This window comes from Apaloderma vittatum, unplaced genomic scaffold, assembly GCF_000703405.1.
Source record: "Apaloderma vittatum isolate BGI_N311 unplaced genomic scaffold, ASM70340v1 scaffold2909, whole genome shotgun sequence".
NCBI lineage: Eukaryota > Metazoa > Chordata > Aves > Trogoniformes > Trogonidae > Apaloderma > Apaloderma vittatum.
This window is the reverse complement of record NW_009734479.1, coordinates 67,705-91,295: the sequence shown is the minus strand read 5'-3', so window position 1 is coordinate 91,295 and position 23,591 is coordinate 67,705. Positions and strand designations below refer to the sequence as shown.

General features: G+C 39.0%; 1 protein-coding gene across 1 annotated transcript in view; it reads left to right on the top strand.

The window, feature by feature from the left end:
- Positions 1-23,591, top strand: part of TG (thyroglobulin) — a gene marked incomplete at both ends in the record, with an annotated part of 111,186 nt that overhangs the window by 26,495 nt on the left and 61,100 nt on the right. Inside the window, 10 exon segments of the mRNA XM_009876276.1 lie at positions 266-332; positions 1,616-1,704; positions 2,871-3,047; positions 5,099-5,210; positions 5,741-5,820; positions 7,645-7,788; positions 10,535-10,600; positions 19,379-19,513; positions 20,567-20,731; positions 21,825-22,047. Of these exon segments, the coding sequence (XP_009874578.1) occupies positions 266-332; positions 1,616-1,704; positions 2,871-3,047; positions 5,099-5,210; positions 5,741-5,820; positions 7,645-7,788; positions 10,535-10,600; positions 19,379-19,513; positions 20,567-20,731; positions 21,825-22,047 (1,258 nt within the window).

Sequence of the window (23,591 nt, the reverse complement as noted above, 5' to 3'; positions counted from 1 at the left end):
TTCATTTATACTAAACCATGTATATATCCAAAATAATATGTTCATTTGGGCTTTTAAGCACCATAATCCTAAGAGAAAGAGAGCAGTGGAGCTTGTTGAGAGTACTTTGGTTCATCTCCAGGGAACTGTAATCTTTGCTGAGGAGCTTTGATGAACACCTGAGCGTACGATTTAATACATTTTAATACACGTGAAATCCTAACATGAAGTGAATTGCTGATTTTACTTACGGAATTTGAAAGGAAGGTAAACTAAAATGCCCATTTACCTGATGGTGCTCCTATACAATCAGTTGTATTTTAGAATTTAGACTTAACAATGAGAAAAATAATGTGCTTAAGACATTGGGTGAAATTCTCTTTTGCCTAACTGCCAAGGCATGAGTGCAGCCCTCAGGATTCTCCATTTACCTTGCTGTGGCTGATGATATCATTAAAACCTGAAGTTATGCAAGGAATGTGGTTTCTTCCTTGGTCCCCTAATCTTAGTTATGTCACAAATTTGAAGACTGAAGCAAAGTCTTGAGAGGTAACAAGACTGAGAAGTCACCTTTTAAAAAAAGTTATAAATGCATCTACAGAGCTTTTATTACTTGATGAACATCCTTAAAGCACATGGCAACATATCTTTTCTATTTTCTGAAAGAAAATGCAAAGCTATTGTGCACTGCCAGCATGTCAGTAGGTGCTTCAGCATTTCAGCTGTGATCGTCAGTATGTCTTCACTTTTCTGTTTTCATTTTTGTCTGGCTGTTTTGGTGCATGTAAAATTAAATAACAGGATCTCTCGCAATGTTGGAGTAACTGGGGATGAGGCCTGCTGATGGCATTTGATAAATAAGAAGGCGTTTATGAAGAAATTTGTAAGAGATCAGTGAAGTGTGTCCATTTCTTTCAACACTGAATCCTTATTTAAAAGGATTTATTTGAGAACAGCCTGAAATAGCTGTGATTGTTTCAGAGGGAGCTAAAGGGATATCAGGCATTGCATACACGTCTCAAGATCACAGGCAGGTGACAGAAAAGAGTTATTTAATGTGCTCTGTGGGAGCATAAACTAGAAGAAATAAGGTTAGATGACTGTAAGAGGTATCAAGCTTGCTAAGAAATTTTTTAACACTGGGAGGTATAAAGCTTCTCAAGAGAATATAAGGAAACGGCTGTATTTTGGATTAATAGAACTACACTGATAATTGTAAACATCCTCTGAGGCATCATACTTTACTCTTAGGATGATGTGTTGAATGATAGAGTAAAAACAACCTCCTTATTTCTAGAAGCTGTGATTTTCATCTAGTTTTTGGGTGGTGGAAAGAGTCTGACAACTCAAAATTGTGCAGTGCAGCTCAGTGAGGCGACATTGCCTATATAAACCTCAATAACTGTGGGTGGACAATTCTGTTATTGAAAGCAGCCTTTGGTGTATGCTAGCCCTACAAAACGGTTGCAGCTGTTATCATGGAAGACAGAATTTTATATATAAATAGATTTAATTTATTCCAGATCATAGTTAAGTTTTTCATAGTTTTGAGCAGTTTGTTTGTTTGTTTGTTTGTTTGAATCTCAGATTCCACAAAGGATCTTTTCTACCTAATGGACAACAGTGGGATAGGAAGTGACCAGAACTATTCTCTCCCTTACCAGCAGTATTGGATCTTCAGGCAGAAGTACTCAGCAGAGGAAGCTGTGCTTTGGTGTCTCACACGTAAGACATCTTGGAGACTGTCATTCTGTAGGGAAGAATAATTAATTAAATATTTTAATAGGTAAGGTCTAGTTCAAGACCCCACCCTGCTCACTGCAGGGAGTTGGACCAGATGACCTTTAAAGGTTACCTCCAACTCAACACATTCTATGGTTCTATGATAATCATGATGAGTAGAAGTTGCTAATGGGCCACCTGTTTCTTCCTTACAATCTTTGTCTACTTTGGCAGAAAGTATTCCCATCACACAACATAAAGATAAGGGTATCCCTGTTATAGGCAACACAAGTAGAAGATGCAACTTAGACAATACTCTACTTTCTTGAAGTGTAACCCTCCAAATAGAAAGATGCTATAGTGATAAAAGGTAGTAAAATACAGATTTTCAGGGTTAATGTTAAATTATATTGTGATGCGATAAGTGGAGAAGAGTTTTTAGCTCTGATTACTGGGGAGGCAGAACCAAGAATGCTAAACCATGCACAAACATCACTGTAAGAGGTCAGTAGAGCCATGCTTGTTTAAAATCAAACATTGACATACATTAACAGAAGCCATTGCCAGAGTGATTAAGAAATAAGTTTGACAGATTGATTTCTTTTCTGAGAGTGTGTTATTACCCCAGGGCAAATTTCAGTGCAAATTCCTACAAGCAAATACTTGAACAGTTGATTCTCAAAGTTATTTATAGTTGTGTAGTGCATGTACACTTCAGAAATATTTTTTGCAAAAACTTACTAAGTCATAGCAAATACTTTATTTTATTGTCCTTTTTATTCTTTGAAGTAAGACACCCATAACTGATGCAGAGTTATTTTAGATACAGTTCGTATGTCAAATTTACTAAAAAGAGAGATGTCTTTATGAACCACGATGTTGGAACGACACCAATACACTAGGCTACTGCTTGTCAGGGCTGGGAAGCGTATCTTTCCAATTAGCTGTGGTGTAACTCCCTTTCTGTGCTCTCCAGTTAAACCGGCTCTTCAGTGTCATTAGAAACAGAATCTGTCTCTGTTTCTCTTGCACCATAGTAGAATAATCCTACATTCTCACTTTTAGTTGTTTCCTGAATGGGTAGCTTTAAGTGTGCTGAAGTTGTGAAGAGGAATAGAGCGGGGAAGAAACCCTCACGTGTGTGGAACTCTTAGTGACTTTTTTCCTAGGTTGCGCACAAGAAGATGAGTTTTGTCGAATGGCAGATCTTCAGAACGCCACAAACATATACTTTGTGTGCACACTCTATCCAGAGGCACAGATTTGTGACGGCAGCATCGATCAAATGCCAGAAAACTGTCGAACCGTGCTACCCTGGCAACCACAGACGTTGTATCGTAAAATAGGCAAGTTTGGCAATTTGGGTGTATGATGTGTGCTGTAACCCTGATAATGCAACCTTGGCTCTTGATTCTGAGATAAAAAGTCTGAATGTATGAAAGAGTCCTGGGATGTGAGGGGGCAAGGGAAAGTCAGGCTGTTCCAAGTACAGTTTTTCATTTTCAGTTCGGAAAGGAGAGATATTTTCCATGAATTCCACTCTCCTCCTCAGAGAGGCCAAGGGTAGCTCAGATAATTTGTATACTAGGCCTTAGATGTTTTTATAGTGTGGATGTTGTGGCCAGGTGCCCATACAGCTGCTTTATCATTCCCCCTTCTCTGCTAGACAGGGGGAGAAAATATAATGATAATATAATCCTTATAATAATATAATCTCATGGTTTGAGATAAGGACAGAGAGATCACCCACATCTACTGTCCCAGGCAAAATAGACTCGATTTTGGGGAAATTAGTTAAATTTATTAAAGAACAAATTAGAGAAGACTAATGAGAAATATAAAAAGTTCTTAAAAAAAAAAAAAATAAACACCTCCTCCCCCATCCCTCACTTCTTCATGGTCTTAACATCAATCCCAATGTATCCACCTCTTCCCACTGAGCGGCGCAAGGGGACAGAAAAAGGGGCTTGTGGTCAGTTCATCCAGTATTGTCTCCATTGCTGTTTATTCCTCTGGGGAAGGACTCCTCACTCTTCCCCAGGCCCTTGCGGGGTCCCTCTCATAGGCGATGATCTTCACACACTTTCTCCAATGTGAGCCCTCTCATGAGAGACAATTCATCACAAATTGCCCCAACGTGAGTTTCTCCATGGGGTGCCGTCCTTCAGGGGCAAACTGCTCCAGTGGGAGTCTCCCACAGCCTCACACAAGTCCTGCCAGCCAGCCTGCTCCAGCGCGGGCTTCCCACAGGGTCACAGCCCCCTTCAGGCATCCACCTGCTCCAATGTGGGGTCGTCCAGAAGCCACACATGGACATCTACACCCTGTCACTTCCATGAGCTGCAGGGGGACAGCCTGCTTTACCATGGTCTTCACCATGGGACAGGGGAATCTCTGCTCCAGCACCTGGAGCACATCCTCCCCTTTTCTTCACTGACCTTGGTGTCTTCACATATTCTCACTCTGTCTTTCTGCCAGTTGCTGTGTGACACAGTTCTTTTTTCCCCATTTCTTAAATATGTTTTCACAGAGACGTTCTATCCTAGCATCACTGATGGGCTCAGCCTTGGCCAGCAGTGGGTCCATCTTTGGAGCCGGCTGGCATTGGCTCTGTCAGACCTGGGGAAACCTCCAACAGCTTCTTGCAGAAGCCACCCCTACAGCCTTCCCCTCCACCACTGAAATCTGGCCAGACAAATCCAATGCAGTGGGTAGAATAGGAATATCATTGAGATTTAACCAATCCTCTTTTCAACCATTAAAATTTACATGGTAGTTAAGCCGTGCAAGAATTGGGAGTTATTGAGTGTAATATTTTATATATTTTTTCACAAATCCAGAGTTAGACAAGTGTAGATTTTAACCTCTGCACTTTGAATGCTGCAGAAGTTCAATGATTTTTGTCGTAGGGCTCATGTGAAAGTGGACAAACAAGCCTGTTATCACTGTACAGGAACTTACACTTTTGCTGTGAAAAATGCAGAGGCTCCCTGAACTAAACTATTAACTAGTGTCTTTTGGGGGAGCTCAAAGTGCAGGACAAGTTGACTAATGCATGAGTCTGCTCGAGACTTCCAATCTCTATTTGTCCTCCAGTTTTTGGATGTTGAGGAAGGAGTAGCGTTAATTCAGGTCTCAGAAACAGAAACCCTGGGTTGGAAGTCTTTCTTTGGTGATTTACTTTGCTAAGTTTTTAGAGCCTTTGCTTGTTGGATTTTTGTTCATCTTTTGCCTTAACTGTGAAAATTTTACTGTGATAAAGTGAAAATTGCCTTTTGATGAATCAAGATCATTGTAGCATAGAAACATAAGCTTTACCATGTGTGATTACTTGCCTAGCATACGTAAATTATAAGGTTAATTTGGTTTTTCCCATTGTTTGTCTTTTTCCTGCCAGTCACTCTAAAAAGTTCTGTGAAGAGCTTTTACACACGTGTGCCATTCCAGAAAGTAACTGGGATCTCAGTGAGGAATAAAACTGATATGAGCAGAAAATCTGTTTCAGATGGGTAAGATGTGACTGTTCCTTTGTTTCCACTGGAAGTTTAATCATGCCAAGGCCCTGTTATGCAGATGACAAGGATCAGACATATCAACCCAAGAAAAACATTATTTGAAAATATCTAGCAATGAAAAAACCACATATGATTTAAAGGAAAATCACAGTTGAGTTATAAATAACGTACATAATTAGTAATTATATGTATTTGTGGATTATTACTTATACTGCTATTAAATTGGTGGTTAGCCAGTTAAATCTCTTAGCAATAATACACAAAATTAATGTAAGCTGATATTTTTAGGGCAGATATCAAAATACTCATTTAAGTTATTAGATGTAGTCTGGTAGATATGTACTTATAGAACATAATTTCATCTACAAATGGAAAATATATGGAAGCATCTGTGCAGTATAAAGAATCATATGAAAGGCATCTCTAGAGGTTCTCAGTGTCTCTCCCCTATGCAGTATCATCTCTTCCCTTCTCTGTGGCAGAGACAGATGCTAATAAAAATAATGATGTTTTTCCTTCCCCAGATTTTTTGAGTGTGAGCGTTGGTGTGATGCTGACCCATGTTGCACAGGATTTGGCTTTTTTAATGACTCACAGCTATCAGGTATCACTCTTCCTTCATTAATGAAGTTCATAAATTTTTAAATTTATAATTATAAATTTTACCATCCTTCTACTGTGAAGGATGCTTTAAAAGCCCTTGCAGATCTTATGCAACTTTCTTTGGCACTTTTTTGAGTAATCATAACCATTTCTAGAAGTTCAGCCCAGTGACATGCTTCACATCTCAGAGATTATTAAGGACCTTCATGGGAATGAGTCCTGAAGAGGCTGCAGTTACAACAACATGAAATTAAAACTGATAAAACTCCAGGAAACCGTTACTTCTCATTTATCAACCTCTTTCCCAAAATGTTGGTTGGTTATTATTTGTGATTCTTTTTGTTTGTTTGTCTCATTTTTTTAAAGCCTAAGCACTCAGAATCTGAAATATTAGTGAAATTAAATACACATTAAGCACATAATGTCTGTGGATACTTTGGGCCAGCTTTCCTGGATATTTGAACTTCTTTGCTTCCAAATTTTAGTTTCTACCTGTGAGAGATTGGTTGGGGATAGAGATTGTGTATCTTCTCCTCCTCAGTATCTTAGTTACTTAAGAAATCTCAAGTCGCATTTCTGTTAGTGTGAGGAAATCAGTTCTTTACAAACAAATATGTGTAACTTGAAAGCCATTAGGAAGTCAAACATGTTTTACTCACCTGAGATGGCTAAGGGGTGCTGTCACTCTTTGGTCTTTCTATAATCAGCAGAGAGATGTATAGACACAGCTATAAGGATATTAAGAGCTTTGGAGGACTGAATTCTGTTCTGGAGACACTTTTCTTTCTCTTCTCTGGCTGTAAAGGCAGTACTTTCTTTAACAAAACTCTTCAGCAGGTGTTTAGAGTTGGATGCCATCCACGTCAAAGTCAGTGAAACAGTTCTTAATATTTTATTCCAAATTCAGATTTAGGCCACTAAAATGGCCAGTATTGTTTTCAGAAGTGTCATGTACTAAATAGCTGTCCCTGAGGATATTAAGATATGCTGGCTTTACAGTTAATTCAAGAATTCAAGACACTTCTTAAATGGATATTTTTCATTCACTTTTTTTGCTAAACAGACAAAATTTTCTCTCTCAGTCAAAAAATAAGTAGCTTAGAAAATTAATTCAGCGTAGCTTAGATGGGAATTACTGAGTAGATCAGAAATAGTTGGCAGTTTTCATACCTCCATGTAACCATGTAGAATTTGAAGTCTTAACTTAATTTTACTTAGAGTTTCCTTAAATCTAAAATAAACTAAGCATTTTAAAGCACAAAACATGCAGATCTGATACTTCGTTTTTTATCTGATTATTATTTATTATCTATGGCATTTCAGACATCCAGTCTTGTCATTCATATAGTCAAGAGAATTTTGGGTAGTGATTTTAGCATGAGCTAGGACAAATCTTCAGTGAAACTACTAGCAGTGTTTCAAACCCTCTTCTCTTTTTTTTTTTTTTCTTCAGATACAGAAATGTTTACACTAGGTCTTTGAAAGGCAGATTTTTTATCTCGATGAACAGGGACTGTGTTTCAACATACATGATGATTTTTGACTTCTGGGGTTGTATTAACCAGGAAGAGGTCCTCAAGGAAGAGATCCTGCTCTTTGCTCAGTGAAAATACTCCTGGTGACCTTAATGGGTTGTTGTGTTGGTTACCCACCTTCCTTCACTGTGATTTTTTGACCACAGTAAATCTTGGCCCATTTTAGGTATTTCCCTCCTTTGATTTCAGTTGAATTCTTTTTAACATTCAATGGAACCATGTTGTATTCACTTTCTAGAAAATACTACCTAGAGGATGAAAGTTTTCCTCACCGTGTATTTCCCTGGTAGGTGGAAAGATTGTGTGCCTGACTCTGAACAGCCTAGGAATCCAGACGTGTGCTGAGGAAAGAAGAAGTGCTTGGCAGGTTTCAGACTGTAGTTCACCAGATGCTGAAGTGAGAGTACACCCATTTGGCTGGTATCAAAAGCCTGGTAAGTGGCGCAGGGCACATGGCTTTTCTAACTGGTTTCTGCACATCGGAACTTATTATTTAACTTCAATATATAGAAGCTTCACCTTTCAGATGGAGATGCATTTGCAAGGATAGATAAGGCAAATGAGTATGTGCAAGGGAAAGAAAGGTTCAATTTAATCTCCATTTTAATAGAGAAGTGGTAGAAATGGACTAGATGATCTTTCGAGGTCCCTTCCAACCCCAAACATTCTGTGAATCTGTGAAATACCTCAAAAAGGTATAATTTAATTTTTTAGATTTAATAGGAGACTTATGGCCAATGTTGGAATCCAAATATATTTTTTTGGCACTGCGTAGTCCTGGCCAGGACGTTGTTCTTTGTTTCTCACTGCTTGAGGTGTGGTTAACACTGTGTGTCTGTGTGTCTGTGTGTCTCTGTGTGTGTGTGTGTGTGTGTGTATGCAAAATATCAAAAGGTTGAAAAGGCCAAGACCAAATTCTGAGGTAGCAGTGTACTCTTCAAGCAGTAAGGCAACATCATGTGTTAAAGAGACTTGAACTTATGAGAGGTTAGGTTATGTCCTCAAAAGGAATCCAAAGAGGATCTAGCCAAAGTGAATTTTCTTTTTCATAGCAAAACAAAAGACTCGCCTACTTGGTTGAAAAATTTTCAATGGATTTGTCATTTGTCACACTCCTTTTACATGGATCTAGTTCTACTTTGTTTAAACTTTTGTTCAGCAAAACTGAAACAGTAAGGAAAACAAATGCCTGACTGACTGTATCCCCCTTTATGGGAGGACACGCTGTTACTGAGTCTACATGAACAGAACTTTGTTGAATTTCACTTAGAGAAGTGAGTCCCTACAGGGGCAGGTCTGGTGATGTTGAGAGGATCAGGGGAAAAAAAATGGGTAAGGTGTAATTTCTCCTGCATTTAAACTCCTTCAGTTTTTCCAGAGTAGAGGAGGATTGATATCTGGTTGGAGAGGGGTGACGTGAAGTATAAATATATATTGTTCAGTACAGGTGATACAAAGATAATCCAGTTAAAACTGTGTAAAGTTAATTCAGATATCCTGACAATACACCCTGTTTTACAGTGTTAGTAAACTTAAAGAAAACTTTAATTCACATTGAAAGTGTCAGAAATATGGACTCGATCCTTGTTTTTAACAAGTCCTGTGCTGACACCCTGCCCCCTAGACCATCAATTTCCTCCTCCAGTGGCGTAACCCTTCTTAAAGAGGAGGCACAGAGTGGAGTTAAGGGGGCACCATGGAAGCGTACGGGTTTTCCCAGATCCTTGGTGTGGGCTTGGGGAGGGATGAGCTGGGAGTCTCTCTGAGAGGAAGGAAACAACAGCCCTGATAAAGCAGGCAATGGCAGGAGCATGTGGGCAAGGGGGAACTGAGAAACAACCAGGGGTAAGAATGAAGAGTGGTAGAAAGGTGAAGGGTAGATGGATGAGGTGTAGGTATGCTTCCACTTCTTGGAATTGTTTTTCCTCTTGTTCACAAAGAAACAGCTGAAAATAAAGGAAGTTGCTCACTTCATGGGCAGAGGGATGATGAACAGGAGCCTGGGGAGAAGTTGTGCAAATGGGGGAGTGTAAGGAGAGTTGGTGACATTTCTTTATATGGTGAGGAAGCTTCAGATGTTTCCACCGTAACACAGAGCAAGGCACAGATGTTTATGCAAATGGAGATATTTGCAGACAAAAATTTGTATCGGTTGTGCTGTTATGTTAGGGGTCTGGAAACCAGGAAGAGGAACAAAAAAGCTCTGAGACTAAAAGGAAAAATGTGTGAAATCTGAAGGAGGAATTTACTATAGGCGGTGGGACATTAGCGTGAAGCGGGGTCACTGGTTTTTGTCCATGGTCCTGTAGGAAGGTACTTTTGTCTCCGCATTTCATAATACGTTGACGTGAGAGCTGTTTGCTTGCACAATTCTGCTCATTCACAATTTGACTTCGTCTGTACAGTCATGGTCGCAGCTCAGTCAATGAGACACATACAGTAGCATTTTAAAGAGAGTCCAGGGTAGCCCCTTCGTTCCTATCAATGTGAGTGGTAAAATTCCCAAGTTTTCAGAAATACCTATTGGTTATGTGCATGGGCAGTACAAAGTGGAAGAAGCAAACAAAAAATATGATCTGTCTTCAGCTTCTGTAGGGGTGGTAATTTGTTTTGCTTTGGTAGAGAATTTATAACTGATTCGATTAGCGGAAGTGTTTTACAAAATATGAAAGCACATCAGAAACTTCTCATTTGTCATTGAAAGTTACAAAATGTTTAAGAGATATATTAGCAAATGAGAAGTTCCATGTGAATATGAATGGATTTGGAAAGTTTCCTGCTGGAAAATGACTCATTCCTAGTTCTTGTTTTGAGAAATTCCAGTTTGCTACTCAGGAAACAGAGAAAATCTCATGTCTATTGTGACGCAGAAAACCAAATACAGAGAAAGGCATGGAAAAAAACCCTGCAGAACTACTGAAATGAGTTGTTCATAAAAAACTGGTTTGAAAAGCGTTTATGGGAATGTTTATAAACATGGATATTTAGGGAAGTCTAGTTCCATGCATGAAGTCAAAAGGGTTAGAGAACAAAGTGGCCTTATATCCTTACTCTTGGTGTTTTAGTGAGAACATGAAACATTCAGATCCCAGAAAAAGGCTAGAAATATTGAGGAGTTGATTATATTTTAAACCTTCAAGGATAATTGTTTTCAAATGTATTTTTTTCCCCTGTTTTTAGCTGATTTGAAGAACACCGTTCCTAACCTGTGTCCACCTGTTAGTTTACCTTTCAGGCCAGAAAGTGGTAAGTGTATTCATTCATTAAGCCCTCCCCCAAAGTACTATCCTCTATTTTGTGCATATCACTAAACTATCATGCTATAGTGGAATGGTTGTGTTCTCCATGAATTTACTCCTTCAGATGTTTATGTATTTTTATTAACTGTGTATCTTTTAAACGGAACAATCCTCAGCAGTTTCTGCCAGTAATGCTGAATTCAAGGAATGACGGAGTTTTCAAACATAAACAAGCAATTGCAATAGAGATACAAAGTCAAATTTAGTAAACAGAGTTTTCTGCAGAAAGCAAGATGATGAAAGGAGCAATTCCTCCAAAAATTAGTGCAGGTTTATACTGCTTTATAATTGGTAGTACAGGAGAACAATAAATTGTGCTGCCCCTAGTTCTCATTTGTGTTTTCTTGCAAGGTTGGAAATACTTAAGATTATTCAGAACGGGATCATAACAAATAGCATTTGAAGTGTGTATTGGAACTCACTTTTGAAGAGATGCTGTATGGAAATGTAGAATTGTTTAGGTTGCAAAAGAGCCTTAAGACTATTGAGTCCAGCTGTGACACCATCTTTTTGTTTCAGTCTTACAGTAAATGAATCTTATAGTACTCACATTTTATTTTAAAAGTGAGTAGATCCCCTGAGTAAATGAAACTTTACTGCTGTGTTCCAGGGCTTTGTGTCTATTGCACCCATATATAAAAATATATGCAAATTGTTGACAGCTACAGACATCTCTCATGTGTCCTTTCCAGAAATACACAGCAGTGTAAATGTTAAATGCTGTGTGTAATGGAAAAGAAGCAAGTTGATAAGTCATCAGATAACTCAATTTAACTCAGAGGTTAGACTGAAATTAAGAAGTTTCATCCACCTCTGCCCTTGATTTTCTGTTTGATCCAAACAAATTTTTCTATGTTTCTGTCTGTCTTTCCTTACACAATACGTAACTGGGCTTGCAGGAAATGGTTAGTATTGTAAAGAATTTTCAATATTTAGTTCAGAATTTATTTATCGTCATATCTGTGACCACCAGTCATGATTGTGTTCAGACTGTTTGTATTTTTAGTAGAATTTGTGCTTTTATAAATAATCGTTTTAATGTAATAGAAGGAAAACTATCTCTTTTTTGTGAAATGCTTTGAGCAGCTAGTGAGGTAATGTGTAGACTGAGTAATTCAACTTCTTTGCAAACGTTTTTTTCCTTGGCATGTAGAAAACCTCTTTACTGAAGTTTTGTTCCTCCCAGTAGTAATTTTGTCATTTTCCTTTGATATTTTTCTTGCTTCCTTAAATATAGGGAAATAATAACCTAGGCGGCACTAAAGAAAATTGGGCCTTTCTATCCATTATTTCGTTTCTACTCTAAAGGCTGCCCAGAACGTGACCATAGCAAGTGAGGTGCTCATTTTACCCTTAGTAACAATCTTCATCCATCACACCTATGTCCAGGTCATCTTTGCAGATAAAGAGCAAGTAGAGATGTCTCTGGTTTGCAAAGGTCTGGTTCAGCACTCAAGCAAGCAGACCTTCTCACAAAGAGGCAGGATCCTGGATTAGAGCAGATGTCCTGAGGAAAGCAGTAAGGAGAAGTCAGTGAATTATAGAGAGCACAACTAGCCTGGAAGTCAAATTAGCACTAGTATTGTGTACTCCTTGGGTCTCTGACACCAGTGTATGCAGCAACACATTCAAAATGCAACTGGACACCATCTGTCCTTCCTAGCTTCTGCCTCATTTTGTTTGTAAAACTATCATCCTGATTATTTAGGTCGGATTGCTCGGTGTTGCATTGTCAGGGATTTTGGAAACTTTTCAAAAACCTTTATCATTTTTCAAACCCTTTATCATTATATTACATTATTACAGGCTGTAGAAGATTAATGGGTTTAGAGTTGAACATCACAGGAAAACTAGCAGTGACGGAATTTGCTACATTGTGGTATTGCTTATACATGGGGGAAAAAAAATATGACTGCTGTGTATGAGAAAATGTTGCTATCTAAAGGGCAATGTCATGTGTGTATATACATGTGTGTGCATATATATGGGTGTGTACATGTGAGCATATATATACATAAAATATATAAAACTTTCCATGATCAGAAAGATACTTAAATTTGAATACTTTTGCCAGAAGGCTCTGTGAAATAGTGAAGTTAATGTTATGTCAAATCTAGAGTCTTAGTTTACAGAAGCACAATTTATGCAATCATAGAACGGTTTGGGTTGGAAGGACCCTCCTAGTTCCCACCCCCCTGCCATGGCAGGGACAATTCTCACTAGACCAGGGTGCTCAGAGCCCCATCCAGCTTGGCCTTGAACACTTCCAGGGAGGGGGCACCCACAGCTTCTCTGGGCAACGTGTTCTAGTGTCTCACCACCCTCAAAAAAAGAATTTCTTCCTAATATCTCACCTAAATCTACCCTCTTTCAGTTTGAAACTGTTACCCCTTGTTCTATCACTGCATTCCTTGATAAAGCGTACCTCTATAGCTTTCCTGTAGCCCCCTTTAAGTACTGGAAGGCTGCAGTAAGGTCTCCACAGAGCCTTCTCTTTTCCAGACTGAACAGCCCCAACCCTCTCAACCTGTCCTTAACAGCGGATGTGCGCCAGCCTCTTGATCATCTTTGTGACCCTCTTCTGGACATGCTTGAGCAGGTCCATGTCTTTCTTATGCTGAAGGCCCCAGAGCTGGATGGAGCACTCCAGGTGGGGTCTCACAAGAGCAGAGAAGCAGAACCACCTCATCCTGTAGGCCCTTTCTGATACAAGGTTAAACTCTCCAAGCCAGCTTCATCACCAACCAGTAGTGCATTTAACTGAATGTATGGTTTACATCTTAAACTAAATGAATACTTGTCTTTATCTTCTGTACATCTATCACATGGAGCACAGCATGACCTGTTGTGATTTCCACATAATTTCTGTTATCTGAGACACAGGCTTCAAAAATAGATAGCCTGAAGAGAGTGGGAAAGTCCAACTTGTTCCATTTGGAGCTTTTTTTCCCCTGAAGAAGTAAATGTGTGATGACACTGAGTATGGAACCATCTGTGGCAAGTTTCAGGTATGATCTGTAACCTTCACTGATGGGAGGACAGCTGTTGTTTTAAGACTGTCCATGCTGAAAATGCTAATATGTCATGTTGCAGTCTTGGTTTACACACACTGGTATTTAAATAACAACTCTGCCGAGCTGTGTCAATATGGAGGAATGTTATGCAAAAAGGAAAACAGTCAGGTCTCATAGTTAGGTTCGAGATGGAACTTTCTGCAGCCATCTGCGAGACAGGGAGAGATAAGACTTTTTTTAATGAGAAATTATGTATTGTTGTTTTAGGGTCATACAGTGCTGTTAGTTTATGCACAGGAGTTTGACCTATGGAAGTGTTTACGTCTTTACAGTTAAGAAAACAGAACAATCTATCAAGCACATGCTGGATTTTTAGAAACAGTGCTGGTGTTTACAGAAAACTAGAGAGCCTGAAAATATTCCTGTGCATGTGGAAGAGAGGAGTGACACTGATGTATAACCTCACTTTTGAACTTTGTTATGAGATTTACGAATTGTATACAGTAATTATCCAGACTCTAACTAGCATTTGTGTCTTTGGGGTCCTTAGTTTTATACAGGATATGGCTATCTATCTTAGATTTGGCAACGACTGGAAGACAATGACCCTTAAATGATGATCTTTGCACGGGACTGTAGACTGTATACGGATCATATGGGCTTCATTCCCACTGCACTCAAATCAAGTAATTCATTGATAAACCACCAAGGCGTATGGATTAATGATCTGCCTGGCCCTTGCTGTTTCTGCCTCCTGTGATCCCCTGGTGATTTCTAGTCATTCCCTTGATGCAGCACTGAGCAGTGCCTACGGGATTTTCCAACATGGGAATAAATTTCCCATTGGGCTGTCTCAGCATGTGGAGTATTTTCATGCTCAGCAGAGATGCTGGTGATAGTGCCATTGCTGGTGTAGCTGGCTTTGGTGACTAATAGTATCATTTTTCTTCCTGTTTTCCTACATTGCTAAGGATATGCCAGGGAGATCTTTGGTGTGAAACAAAGATTTGTTTTTTATCCATCCTTCGGAACTTATCTGCCGTGACCCCATACAGCATATTGGACCCATGGTGTAGAATTACTCTCTCCTTGGTCTTAAGTTTGATTTTTATTCTACTTGTAAACATGAGGATTTTAGCTTTTTGAAAACAGTTTATTTTAAACTGGACTAAATATCTGGTATGTTTTTAGTGTACTATAACTATACAATTTATTATAACTGGAATTACCGAAGGAGGTGAAAACATTAACATAGCAAAATTGCTCACTGCTAAAAGCCATAAATAACACATTCTTAGTGTGGTTATAGATATGCAGCAATTTTAAGGAAATAACTCCTTTTAAATCATTCATATCTCCATGGATGGAGTGTATTTTCTGAAGGTCCACTCTGAGCTGAGTGTTTTTTGCTGTTTTTGGAGATTGCTCATGTGCAGGTAGGTTAGCAGTCTTCAATGGAAAAAACCTCTAAATACAAAGCACTGAGTTCAGTCTGTAAGCATGTTTTTTATCTTGAGTCAGGCTATTAAATATGGCTCACAAATTTCAGAATTAAGATTGGAATTTGTCTTTCAAACATAAATTAGGCATACTGAACCCAGAAATATGATTTATGTACCTCCCTAACCTCATGATAACCTCATCTGATTTGTGTACCTCCTCAACTTTACTAGTCTTCTTCTAAATTTTACCTATTTTATTGCACTCTGTGTCTATGTTTCCTTATTTCAAATGTCAGATTTTCCTGCAAACTCAGAACAGACCTCTATTTGCTTCCACTGAATCAGAGATGAAACTTCTGTTGACTTGATGAAAAACATTTTTAGAATGTTGTTGCCTGTGAAAGTGGGAGGATGAACTCTGCCCTCAGGAAATCTGTTCCAGTCTTGCGATCTTATGACTTGAGTGGGAAGAGAGTAAGGCCAGTGCAAGTCCTTCTGCAAATCCAGTCTTAAACCTTGCTTACCCAAACAAGAACATCTGGAAGAGAGAGGCTCTCTGTATGGGACAGCTATAATTTTGCAATAAAAGTTACAGGGCTAGCTGGATTCAGAGTCCTGTAATTATCCAATCAAAGCGCTTGCCAAAATGCGGTTTGGAAGGTCAGAGCTTAACCTATATATAAACCAGAAATGTCTTCCAGCCCATCAGGTGCATTTTCAGTAAAGCAGTGCCAGCTTGTAGCTCTGTGCTTTTTGAGAGCAGTTTCTAGATGAGGCAAGTGTAGATCAGCTGTGGAAAATTCTGGTTTGCCCACGTCATGAAGCAAATGTGCATGGCTCCAGGAATTGCTGAGTCCTCTGCCAAGAGAAGGAAAGGAAGCAACTAATAGCCAAAATCTCATTTGAAGCTAAGTGCTGGCTGTTATTGTACACAGTGGTGCCATGGGTTAAATGTCACTGAAATAAGTACTAGTGTTTCTGCATTCGTCTGCATCTGAGGCCAGCTGGGTGTAATATCAGAAAGGGAAAATACTGGAATTCTCAGTATATAAATCTAATCTGAGATGGTGAATGCTTCGTCCAGGACTGAGAATGGAGAAAAAAAAAAAAAAAAGCACAAATCCCAAAGCAACCCAAATAACAACTCGTGTTGGTCATGGGAGGTTTCAGGTATCACTTCGTTGAGACTTGTGGCAAATAGTAAGTGAAATAAATTGTGTTTTAGGTATGAATATATGATCTATGGATGTTTGCATCAGGAGTGGTCATTCTCCTGTGCCTAGCATGGACTGCAAAATGCTCATTGTGTCTTACATGTATTTAAAATTAATGTTATTAACTTCACTATTACATGTAAAAGGGTAAAATATAGAAGTAGGAAGTTTAGTTTATTGTCAAATGTAGAACACATTACTTCTACCTAATAAGGGCAGCGTGCACTCACCAGCTTAATTTGAGCACCTTCAAAAGGTTTTAATAACAGCAAGGTAATAAACTTCAGGGAAATAGGTACAGGGGGCCAAATTAAAGTGTTGGAGATGTAAATCCAAGGAATATATTTTACTTTTTTGGAATTACTTTGAATTTCTTGCCTGAGACTGTAGAATTTAGCTTATCAAGAACTCCTCTGAATGTTTGATCTGTGGGCAAAAGGAGGCGTATGAGGATTTTGAGAACTGCCCGAGGTCATTTGATGAGTCAGGGAAGCCATGGGAAGAGAGTCACTCTGGTGAAATGTCTTCCCAAACCACTGATGAACCCAGACTTCTTGACTTACAGTGGAATCCAGACAAGACTTTTTTTGGAAGAACCACAGCCAGTAACTTCAAGCTTTGTGTCTGAACCTAGAGACATTATTTGTTCCAGTAGTAATTCTCCATCACTTAGAGGTGATTTCTGGTTTTAAGTATCTAAGTAAGTGCCGCAAGCTGTCACCCTAGATGTAGAGGTGTAAATTTTCTCATGAGTCATGCAACAGGTCATATTAGACAGTTCTAAAATAGAGAAATCATTGACAATATGAAATGTAGTAATTTCTACATGACTAAAATCACTGTATTCCCCTAAAACAATTGAATAATTAGTGCTTAAGCGGAAGAAAAAATTAAGTACAGTGGGTATGTTTGCACAATCTGCCATAACAAGTAAGCTTGTGGTCTCTAACATGTAACAGTGCAACAGGAAATTTGCCTTAATTTCTGCTTAGCTGCAGACTTCCAGCCTCTATCTTGTTGAAGAGTTGTTCCCAAATATAACAGGAAGTAAATGATTTTGAAAGGACTCATGGGACTCAGTGCTGCTTTCTTGCCTCTGGCTTACAGACATGAACTAAAGCTGGGCTGTTGCCAAAATTACATGGAAGTACAATAGGTTGATTCATCAGTCCTTCATCAAGGGTGAGAGCAAAGGACATAGCACTAAGGTAACAGCCTTGACAATGGTGGTAGAACATTGGGGTTTTTTCGGCTTATTCTCTGGAAGATAACCCATGCTTGAAGTTTACAGTTCTGTGGGAAGGATTTATCTTGCAAAACCAAAGACTTTTAGGTTCAATATAGAGCCCTGGGTTGTAGCAGTTAGCCTGTGTTTTCATGAAGCATTTGGAATAAAATGATTTTGAAATCTAATTTAGTTATTGCTTTTCCATGTCTATTTGCTCAAGGAACGGTGCAACCAGGCTGGTCTGTGATCTGTTTTGAGTCTTGGGTTCTCATCAACCCGATGACTATGTTAACACCAGGATTTCTAAGTCACGGGGAGGACATGCCACAGCCCTGACTGTGTGAACCCCACATTTGAGCTTCAGAATTGATGTTGAGTGGTGTGGTCACAGCTGTCTTGCTGTGAGGAGGGGAATGAGGGAAACTTTGCCATCTTTGCAAGTCACCCATTTCTCAGAAGGCTAAAAGAAAACTTTCATGAAATGAGCAATCACAACTTTTGCATCTGTGTGGTAAATGAACTCTTAAGCAACAGGACGAGATCTGCTCACCAGGAATAGGGAGGCGACAGCTGACTCAGCTCTATCCTCACCCTACAATTTGCATGGAGAGGGTAACACCAACTTTCTGTTTAGGACTTTGTGGCCACAGCAGGGCCCTTTGCTTTTAAAACATAGTGGACTGTTGAAAGGAGCTAAAATAATTAAAGGCCCATTCTTTCCCAAGCCTTCTTTTTTTGACTTCTGTGTACAAAATTGAGAGCCTGCAGATATTTTTGTCTGTGTATGAGAAAAGAATGTTTGTGGCATTTTTTGAACTCCACTGTGAGACAGAAGAATTCTTCTTGATACTACAGTCAGTATGTATGTGTATATATATGCTCACTCATGTACATGTATGTGTACATATTACATATGCAGATATAAATATTTGTACATATGTAATATGTTTATATATACATAAGTATGTATTTATGTATATGTGTATATACATGTGAAATAGAATTGCATCTTAATTACGTTGCAGTTATGTGACATTAGAACAGTTTCATGTAATTATGTCTACAAAATCACACGAAAATGGTCAAAATAATCCTTGTGACATTTTGAAAAAATGTCCATTTCTTGTAAGGAAAGTGAAACAAAACAATAACATTTGTGAGAACTGTTGTCTCACTTTCACTTAGTCTGTAAGGTCAGGACTTGCTCTCTGTATGTAGATATATGCAGGGAACAGAGATGTCTTCATTTCAGCTACTCACTTGAGGTTCCCTATACAGACAATATGGACATCTGGCTCCTGTGGATTTAATTACACTTATTAGTGTAATTAATTCAGCTGTAGATGTGTATCTTGCAGGGGTCTGAGGTGAAACCTGTTTTAGGAAACTAGCTCCTAATCTGGACATAGATGTGGATGTCTGCTGAAGGTTCTGGGAGTGCTCAGTCACATACAGGTTCCCCACTTGTTTCCAAAAGATCTAGTGCTGGACCTGCTCAGGGACTTGTGTGCAAGTATTATAAGCCAACTCCTTTAAAGTATTTAAGCCTGTACAAAAAGCTTTTATTTAAATAAATTTGTTTTAAATGAAAACCTGGATGAAGCTGCTCATGGCTTAACTATTTATTAACTAAATATCTTTGTAAGCCTAGTTATACGTGACCTGTCGGAGATCTTTGAATATTTTATTTCATTTATTCCCAGTGATGCAATGGAAGGTGAAAGTCTTTCATTGGGGAACTTCCCAATGCTTTTACTTCATATTATTTTCTTCTGAAGTTTTACCGTTATCTCTAGTTATATTATTTTTATATATTTCATTTTGCAGAGTATTTGGATATATGGCAATCCTTAAATGTGTCCTCTGTTCTCATGGATTCATCCATCTCAAACTTTGAAGTTGTGCACGTTAGTAGAGATATATCCAATGACTTCTCCACTGCCAGAGATTTTTGTCTGTCTGGTAAGAAATGATTATTCATAGCTTTACAGAAAATACTGGCTTGTGAGCCTTAAAAAATCAAGAACAGCTCTACCCACCCCTGCCACCCTTCTGACATAGATACAGTGATTTTACTTATTTTTAAAGACTACCTCAGTGTTTCTGAATTTGAGAGAAGGGACCTGCAATAGTTTATCTAATGAAAGATACAGTAGATGTAAAACAGTGATTGCGTCATTGTACAACATGAAGAATATTGTGGACAGTAATTAAAGGGATGATGTCATTATTTTCTGAGGAACAATTAAAAGGAAGCTCATCAAGTGAGACAGACAGTAGAGCCACCTACCATCATCACAAGTAACCTGCAGCTGTGGTACATGAGGGCAGGTTAGCTGAGAGCTGGGATGAAACAGGGATTGGGCTGTAGCAACAACAAAGGGAACTGCTTTAGTCAGTGGCCTGACTAGACAGCAGAGTCCTTCAGCTTCCTGTGACTGGCAAATCTTCAATGCTGCAGGGAAGGTAGAAATATGGAAAAGTTCCTACCTACTGCAGAAATGGTCCTTGGAATGGTCCCACTTTTTGCGGCAGATAGTTCTCACCTTAAGAAGGGGAGCAGTGTAATTTACTGTTTTTTCCCTTTTCCTATAATTGTTTGAAGAAACTTTTCTAAAGGAAAAATGTTGGATACTCACCTCTGACAACAAACTGGGGCAAGTGAGATCACTTTTTTTTATTCTGAAACCTTTCCCTGGGGCTCCCTGTGGACTGTTTCAATTCAGCTGAAGTCCTCAATGCTTTATTAGAAAATGTTTTTCTGCTCCTAAAACCCATCGTAGCAGTTCTCTTGCTCTGTTGCTCCATTTTAAAGCCAATATAATTTTTTGTCCTTTGACTGTTCTGGAGAATGTTCTAGGAAGGTGAGTACATTTGTATCCCGTTATTCTGCTTAAGAGCTTTTTTATATCCTGGCTGCTTAACCTTTATTTTAAGAGTCTTATAGCAACGTCATACAAAACACTTTGAGAATACCTTTTTACCTACTCTTTTTCTTCCTGTTTTACCCCATAGCTTGTTCAAAAAACCAGTCATGTACAACAGTTACACTGGAAATCCAGCCTTCAGAAATAAGATGCCTTCTCTACCCCGATACACAGATATGCACATATGGCCTGGAGAGGCACAGCTGCCAGGTTTTACTCAAAGAGCCAGCTGCAAATATCTACAGGAGACAAGGTAAGAGGAGATTAAAGCTGTGAAGGAGGAACTCAACTGTGGTGGCCTGTGAACAGCTCTTGTGAGTGGAAGAGTGAGGAAATCGTCACGAGGCACGAAGCTATATGGATGTCTTCTAGGCAGTTGTCCATCAGTGAAACAAAGTTACAGCCAAGCAGGATGGAAGAATGTCCCCAAATACTTTTTATAAAAATGCATGAAATTATAGTGTTACCATTTAATGTTGAAACAGGTATAATAAAGGAAAGGTAGTATATGAAAAAAGTTTTGGAAAGTGCAGAATGGTAAAAACGAATGAAAACCAGTAATGAAAGTCCAGCTCCTTCCTTTTCATCTGCAGAAGATGTTTTTTATGTGCTTCCTTTTAAACTCTGAAAATAACACAAGGAGTCTTGAAACCCATAGTCAACTGAAAGTCTTAAGGACCATCTCTGGAGAAAACAAACAAAAAAACCCCAAACCCAAAACTCTAACCAAAGATTAACTAATAAGGGATTTATTGATGTCAATTGAAACAAAATCACAGACTGAGACATAAAAGCTAGGCTTCTGTGTTTGAGTATTTATGGTTTTGGTTTTGGTCATGTGGCTTAGAATTTGGTTCCTGCTTATTGAATTGTTTTTGGAGATAAATAGCATGAGTTATCATTTAGCTCTGTTTTAAAGCAAGGCGTTATTGAAAAACCTCTTATTTGGATAGATATTCATTATAAAAAAAAGAGAAAAAAGATATCTCAAACTACAACCCCTTAATATTTCCTGATTTTCTGCAAGCAAAAAATAAATTCAGGTAGCAGTTATATCCGATCTAAAATGTAGATACTGGCATAAGATACTTCAAGCAAAGGGTAGTATTTGCAATACAGTGTGAGGCAAGGGACAGTGATGAAGGCTCTCTGGTACCCTGAGCTCTTGCATTCCTTCCTTGGGCATACAGAAGGAACACACGAGGGTCAGCTCTCGTGCTGGTGATTCCCACTGCAAAAACAGCAGTTCTAACACAGGGCTGTGGGGAATTTGTCCATGGGTTAATTCTAATTTCTGAAAAGAGAAAGTAAATTATTTTTCTTCTGTTCCCTTCTTGCCCCGATAGATTTATTCTTGCCCATTTCTGAATCGGATTTAACCCCTTCTGTGTACACCCTGTCCCACGGAGATCTGATTGGCAAAGCTGAGGTGATCCATGTTGGCTCGCAGTGGAGGAATGTCAGCCAGTTCCTGGGGATCCCGTATGCTGCACCCCCCCTTGCAGAGAGGCGCTTCCGTCCTCCTGAGCCATTTGCTTGGGTGGAAACCTGGAATGCTACTGTGGCTCGGTAAGAAACCCCTTTGTTCTCCTGCAGAAGTGCTTGTGCATTCAGGAGTATGAAAGTAGCTGGAGCATGTATGTCCTTTCTTGCAAAAGAACCTATAGGGTACAGTTTAATACAACTTTGGGATTTTGTTTAGCAAAACCAGTAATTCCTCCGTGTGTGTGTTAATGCATACAAGCATCTCAAGAAAAAGGGCAGATTCCAGTACGTTGCCTTGAATCTATGTGTAACTCCCTACTGACCATCTGCTGTCAATCCGTTTTCACCCTGAGTATTTATACAAGTATTTATAATAGTTATACAAATAAATTTTGCTCCTGCTGAGCCGTAAATTTGCAGAATATTTAATCAAACCAGGATGCTTTAATGCTGCTGTGGGCCTGGCATAGGAATTCTCTACCTAGCAGTGTCTAGGAGATCAGGCTCAAGGATAGTGTTTTCTGTCCAAAAACTGTTAAAGGGAAATGCTTGCTAAATGGCTTGGACAGAAGTAGAGAAGTTATAAACATTTTAAGTAGTGGCTTAAGAGCAAATGAGCGCTAGGAGCTGTATTAGCAGATGATATAAATTTTTCTGAAGTCCCTATATCTAATGTTTCCTGTTGCATGGCCCTGGCTGTCCAGGGCTGTCCAGACACCACCGTTCAGTGAGTTTAGCTTAGAGGCAATTTATGGACATGTTTGTGCTTCATTTAGCCTTCACCATGTGAGTCTAAATTTTGTTGCATTGGGGAGCCAAAATGACAAATTGTGAATGAATATTTATTTAAAAAAAATTAAAAAAAAATGAAGGTTTGGGTGTTAGTATTTCTGTACTGTGGAACATGTTAGCACAATGCATTTCTTTTATAAAAAAACCCACAATGTGGCAAATAGAAATGCAGCAACAACAAGAAACAAGATATGAAAGTGGAGTGTGTTTTATAGGGTTTTTCTCTTAAAGCATGCCTGCTTCACATAATAGAAAGCAAACTACAGAGCGCATGAAACCCTCTTGGGCACATCACACTGCTTATGTACAGAGGAAGTTGATACAGGAGAGATGGTTTGCAATCACATTCATGTCAATAAAAAGCAGAATGTTCTGTGACTGACATGAGGAGCCAACAGATAACTTGGACATTATATTCTATTATTTATTTAAGGTTAAAAAAATAATTCCATGAATTTAGCACTATGGCGCTGCACTTGAAAGGATCTCACTCTCTGTGTGTATAGAAAGTGTTGAAAACTGTAATTTTTAGGACTCTATATTGGTGTTGCACCATATTTGTACACACGAAATTTACCTTAGCACAGTGCTATTGCTGACAGAAGAGAAATGTTTATTTATCAGCCTGAACTTGAAAGGGACTTAAAAAACCCTCAAACAAACCAAAAAACCCACACAGCTGCCGGAGTCTCCAGCTGCTGGAGGAGCTGTGGACTTGCCTCAGCAGGTGGCAGCCTTTCCCTGGAGTCGGTCCCAGCGTGAGGAGCTCCTGGGAGCTGGAGGTGTTGGGAATCTTGACAAGTTACTTAAAAAAAAAGAAAAAAAGGAAAAAAAAC